Consider the following 6,000-nt stretch of genomic DNA (forward strand, 5'->3'; position numbering starts at 1 on the left):
CAACCCGGGATGGGTCCTCACGGGATGGCAGCACCCCAGGGGGTGATGAGCCTGGGGGTGCTCGCTGAGCTTTGGGGTCCCTCCCCTGCTGCCCACCCTGCCTGCACCACGCACATCCTCCGAGGAGCTGCCTGGCTCCTGTCCCAGACTTTTCACCAGTAGCGGGCTCTGCCCACCCTGCATGGTCCGGAGCTGGGAGCAGCGCGGCTGGAGGCAGCCGTGGGGCCAGGGCAGCACTGGTGACAACGGGGCTGGGGTCCCTCCCCGGGCAGGGCAGGAACCACTCCCCGTGTGTGTCAGCGAGGCCAGGGCTGGCTGGGATAAGCCCCGAAATGCCAGGGCTGCTGCCAGCGACATGCAGGGCAGGACACAACCCTGTGCTGGCGGCAACACAGGAATGGGGCTCTCCTGCCCAGGACAGGGGCACCCCGAGACCTGCCCCCTCCTCAGCACCCATACCGCCTGGCAGCGGGGCCAGGATGGGCTGGGTTACCCCAGCATGGCAGGGTGCAGGGAGTGCCAGGCTCCATGCGCAGCTCCCGAGCCCCGCCAGGCAGCGTGGTTCACCCAGCCCCAGGCATCCCGGAGCGAGGTACCCAGAGCTCCAGTGGCACACGAGGACACGAGCCCTGACAGCAGCCTGGGGGGACCAGGGTAGCACTGAGGGCCAGGCATGGGACAGAAAACACAGCCCCACGGGACACAGCCCCGGCTCGCACCCACACAGCCGAGCTGCAGCCGGCCTCTGCCGTCCCGGGTGCTCGCCCTGGCACCATGGGGCCGTGTGCCGGGACAACCCCAAAGCCCCACAGCCCAGCGGGAGAAGAAGCCAGAACAGAAGGGCCCAGCCCTCAGCTCGAGGTCCCTCCCGTGGCACTGGCGGGTGCCACACAGAAGCCATTTCCAAAGTGGACGAGCCGCCAGCAGCACTGGCCTCAAAGGGAAGGAGACCGCTTGCTCCAACACACCACAGCCGAGGAACTGCCGCTTCCCTGCACGGCACAGCACAGCCCCGTCTCCCGCTGCCCAAAGCCCCGCGTGCCCAGATGGGGACGGTGCAGCGGGCACGGGCGCTGCTGGGGATACCCCGGGGCCCCGTCCCATCCCACGGTGCCCAAGCCGGGGAGCCGAGGGGAAAACGCCAAGTCACTACAATTCTTCGAGGTAGCACCGGGGAGGAGGGGACAGGCAGGGGAACAGTTTGCTGCCAAATCCCTGCATCTGATTTGCGTAACTTTCAGACAACCTTATCAATTATGGATGCCCGGGAAGCGAGCGCGGTGCGCGCTGCGGCCGGCCCGGGCCCCACAAACTCATACTCCACACACTAAATTGGGCCCCACGTCGCCATAGCAACCCGTGTTAATTCACGCAGGGATTTTTAAAATCTCATTTATTAAACCCCACATGAATAGGATATTATCCAGATAACAGAGCTAAGTTACAAATCTTCCTGGTGCCGCGCAGCGCAGGGAGTACCCGAGGCACGCGTGGGACAGGCACGCGGAGGGGACGGGGGACATGGGGACGCCGCGGCATGGGGACAGCCCCTGCTTGGTGCTCTCCCACCCCGTGCCGTGAACCGCTCCTCCAGCCCCGCTGCCAGAGGTGCTCATGCCCCCCAGGCCAGGAGCATGGCACCCACGGCGCTGCCGCCGGGCAGGAGAGACGGGTCCCATGGGGAAACGGCGCCAGAGCAGCCCAGCACTGGCACTGGTGGGTTCAGCAGAGCTGGAGAGGCACAGCCCAGCCAGGGCATGGGGCAAGCATCCAGGCCTGCAGCGGGAATGTCCCCAACACCAAAATGGCCAGGCTTGGCCTCACTGGGTGTCCCTCGTCCCTCGCTCACAAGCCTGGGAGCACCACTGGCCACCGCGGCCATCCCACCCAGCAGTGCCTGGCAGTAGGAGAGCGGCCGGTGCGGGAGATGCAGCAGAGCAGGGCTGGGAAGGAGAGGGATGCAGGAGAAGGTGGTGGCACTCCGGCACCGCTGGCCGTTGCCACAGCAACACCAGCTGTGTGCCTGGGCCAGCGGCGATTGGAGAGGGGTGTGCGGGCGACAGCATTGGGCACAGGCCAGATGTCGTCCCCATCCCTGCACACTGCTCCGAGAGGCCACAGAAGCAGCAACACCTGGAGCAGGTTGGGATGAAGGGGGGTCTGAGCTGGAGCCTCTCCTCCCCCTGTACAGGCCCTTGGCAGTGACAACAACAATGGCACTGGACGTGGGGGACACCACGCTGGCCCTGCATGGCACCAGGACATGGGGGACACCACGCCAGCTCTGCACAGCACAAGGGACTACACGCTCGCCCTGCACGGCAGCACGGACATGGGGGATGCCATGCCAGCCCTGCACTACAGTGGGGACATGGGGGATGCCACGCCAGCCCTATTCAGCACCAGAACACAGAGGATGCCACGCTGGCCCTGCTCAGCCAGGGACAGGGGACACCACACCAGCCCTGCTAGCCTCTAGGGACACGGGGGTGCCCACGCTCAGGGAGCACTAGGCCCCAGAGGGAGGGACATGGGGTGCAGCAGCGAAGGGGCTGTGTGCCCAGTGACCTGATGCCACATGAGTGCTTCCCACGGTCCCTGCCCGTGCCCAGGGATGGTCCCCAGCCCCCCAATTCAGCCCCGTGCACCAGGCCTGAAACCTGCGGCTGCATCAGCACCATGAATAATTCAGTCCCGGGTGGAACGCCTCAACAGAGCAGTTATATCGTACAGAGAGCAGATACTCACGGAGCTACACACACGTACACACACAGATACACACGTACACACACACGCGCACCCCCGCAGCCTCACGCCTGGGCACATACACCCGGGTGCACACACAGAGACGTGCAATCCCAGCCGCAGAGATGCACCCAGGGAGATACCCATGGAGCCACATCCAAACACCCCCACACGGAGAAACACCAACACAGCCACATCCAAACACACATATGCCAGGGTACACACCGATACACAAACACAGACACGCACCCAAACACAGACACACATGCACACCCAGCACGCACGTACACACGCACAGACACGGGCAAATGTGTGCAGGCACCAGCAGCCCCGCTGCACACACGCACAGTCCGTGCACACACGCTCCACACACACGCAGATGCCTCCAGCTCTGCCCTGCCTGCCCGGCCGCAGCCCCCTGCCCATGCCCAGGCCAATCCACCCCCCTCCCGGTGCACCGGCCCGGCCCGGCCCGGCTCCCCGGAGGCTGCTCCCGGGTGCAGGGCAAGGGCAGCCCGGCCGGTGCCCGGCCGTACCGGGGGTTGCACCGGGGCCGGCGGGGCGATCCTGTGCAGCACCGAGCACCCGCCGGGGATGCTCCGCCGCCGTCAGCCCCCCTTCTCCGGGCTGACCCCCCCGCCCCAACCCGGGGCGCCGCCGGGGGGTACCCGGCACGTTTACGGCCCCCGCCCGCGCCGCACCGGGGAAGGGCCGGAGATGCTCCGGGGCCGGGCAGGGCGGCATCCCGGGCTGGGCCCCGGGAGCAGCGGGCGGGATGCGGGCCCCGAGCCGCCCCGCCCGCTGCTGCGATGCCGGTCCGCGCACCCCCCACCCCAGCCCCACCGGCACCCCCGGCCCGGCCCGGCCCCGCCGCGGCGGCAACTCACTGGCTTTGCCGGGCTTGGGCCTCTGCAGCAGCTTCTGCACGGCCGCGATGTCCTCCGCCTTCACCGCCTGCACCAGCTCCTGGTCCTTGCCCATGGCTCCGCGGCGCCGGGGCTGCCGGCTGCGGGCTCACGGCCCGAGCATCCTCCGCGGCGCGGCGAGGGGCGGGCGGCACGGCGCGGCACGACTCGGCTTGGGCCCCCCCGCCCAGTCCGCTCCGGAGGCGGGGGCGGCGGCGGCGGCGGCGGCGGCGGCGGCGGGCGCCCGGGGCGGGGCGGGGCGCGGCGGGGCGGGGGGGCCGCACCGGGAGCGCGGGGGGGGGCGAGTTCCGGGGGGAGGGGGCGCACCGGCAGCGCGGGGGGAGGAGGAGGAGGAGGAGGAGGAGAAGGAGGAGGAGGGGGCGGGAGCCGCCCCGGTGCCTGCGGGCGGGGCACGGGGATCCCCCTCCCCAGCGCGGGGGAAGGTGCTGGGGCCCGGGGCGCGCCCCGGTGGGAGCCGCCGCCGCCGCCGCTCCTCAGCCGTGGCGTGTAACGAGCTGGCGGGTCTCTGCCGCCCCGGCAGCCCGGAGGGGAGAGCGGGGAAGCAAGGCTGCTCGGGGCCTCTTCTTCCTTGGGGAGGACCCCCGTGGTGTTGGGGGGGGGCAATGACCCCCGGGCTAGAGGAGCGGGGGCTGGCGGCCCGAGCAGAGCCAGCCCCGGCACCCCGTGCTCCCCAGCCCCGCTCCGGGGTGCCCTTCACCGGTCCCCGTCCCGCTGCTCTGCCTGGCCGTTGCAGTCACCGACCGTCAGCCTGTGGTGGCTGATAATGGGAACCAGGCTGGAGCAGCTTTTCAATTTCTTTAAATAAAGCCATTATTACTGCCTAATTTTCCACTTTTATAGACACAATGGCCAGTGACATTCGTCCCCTTCCACTTTTTTATGGCTTAAATGACTGCGACATTAAAAGTGTGGAGGGTGCCTTGTGCTGAGGGCTGAGGATGCTGCTGAACCAGATAGGAAATGGGGCCAGCGATGGACAAGGCATTAATGTGCTAACGGTGCCCAGTCAATGCAGACCACAGCCATCACTTGCACAAAATCATGCCCAAATTTCTGCCCTCCCAGATGGGTTATTGCCTAAAAGCCTTGTGGAGGTCCCAGCTCTGGCAAACCAATGTTGGGACACTTTGGTCCGAAAAGCTGGTACCCAGCTGGCCCCTAAAGCGCAGGGCAGTGAGGCAGCCAGCTGCACGGGGACAGGCGGCTGCAGACCTGGGCGAATGCCTGTGGCAGAGGGAAAGATGGAACCAAGCAAACTCTAGACAAACATGAACAAAGCTCCTCCCTGATGCCCCCTGCCCACCTTGTGCTGGCCCATGCCCCCTAAACCGGAGCCCAAGGATGCCCTCCGCAGCCCCTGACTCCCTCCGCAGCCCCCAGCTCCAGGCTGAGCCCCCCCTCAGGGACGGCAGGGTCCGTCTCCTCTCCCCACCCCCACTTTCCAATCCAGGACATTTGGGTTGCCAGCGCGAAACGCCGTCTAATCTGCCCTCTAATCCCGCAGCCTGGCTGCGTGCGGCTGCACGGGGGGCCTGAGCCGGCGCGGGTCTCCCTGGGCTGGGGGCTGGGGCTCCGAACGCACCCAGGGGCCCAGGGAGGTCAAGGGCTTCCCTCACATCTGCCACCACTTGATAACAAATGAAGCTCCTCAACAAAGGTCCCTTTGTGCCCCACAGCTCTCTCCTGCTGGGCTCCCACACCCAGCACCCAGGGACCCAGCACAGACATGAGACGGGGCAGACCCTGTCCCGATGGCCTCACCAGACACCGGGACCTTTGTGACCAAGCCAGGACACAGGGCAGCAGGGCTGTGTGGGGCTGAGTGGGGTGCACAGAGCCATCCTGACCCTCCTCCCCTGCCTGAGCCAGGCTTTTGCAAAAGGAGCTCCAGACCGCCTCGCGTTTCTGTGGCTCCCTCCGGGCCCTTGCCAAGTCGGGTTGGTCTTTACAGAGCACAAAAATGTGCAGGGAAATGTCTGTGTCGCTGCCCTGCGCACGCTGAGCAGAAAACGGCGCCCTGAACAGGGAGAGCTGTGGGTACGGGGAGGTTTGCCTTTGCCCCCCGCTCTCTGTTGCGGGCATGGGCACTATGGAGGAGCGGGCATGTGGAAACTCTTGCTTGCAGGAGCCGGAGGCACCACTGGCAGCAGGGGGGCTCACCCATACAGGGGTCCCCCTGCTTCTCCCCCCCCCCCACGGCTGCCTTTCTGACAGCCGCAGGCAAGGAGCGTGGCGGAGGCCCCTGCCTGGGCGCGGGAGGCTGGACGGGCCCGGGAGCGCGTGGGGGGCCCCAGGCGCTGGATTAAAGGAGAGGAAGGAAGAGATGAAA

The 6,000-nt window shown here is 67.2% G+C and overlaps 1 protein-coding gene across 2 annotated transcripts in view; it reads right to left on the reverse strand.

The window, feature by feature from the left end:
- CASKIN1 (CASK interacting protein 1) overlaps positions 1-3,860 on the reverse strand; it is a 32,732-nt gene extending 28,872 nt beyond the window's left edge. For both annotated transcript variants that reach the window (XM_074598059.1, XM_074598058.1), the window contains exon 1: positions 3,633-3,860. In XM_074598059.1, coding sequence (XP_074454160.1) covers positions 3,633-3,726 — 94 coding nt within the window. In that variant the 5' untranslated portion in view covers positions 3,727-3,860. The remainder of the gene's footprint in view (positions 1-3,632) is intronic.
- Between the last annotated feature and the right edge of the window lie 2,140 nt (positions 3,861-6,000).

The sequence above is a fragment of the Larus michahellis genome, chromosome 8 (assembly GCF_964199755.1).
Source record: "Larus michahellis chromosome 8, bLarMic1.1, whole genome shotgun sequence".
Lineage (NCBI taxonomy): Eukaryota > Metazoa > Chordata > Aves > Charadriiformes > Laridae > Larus > Larus michahellis.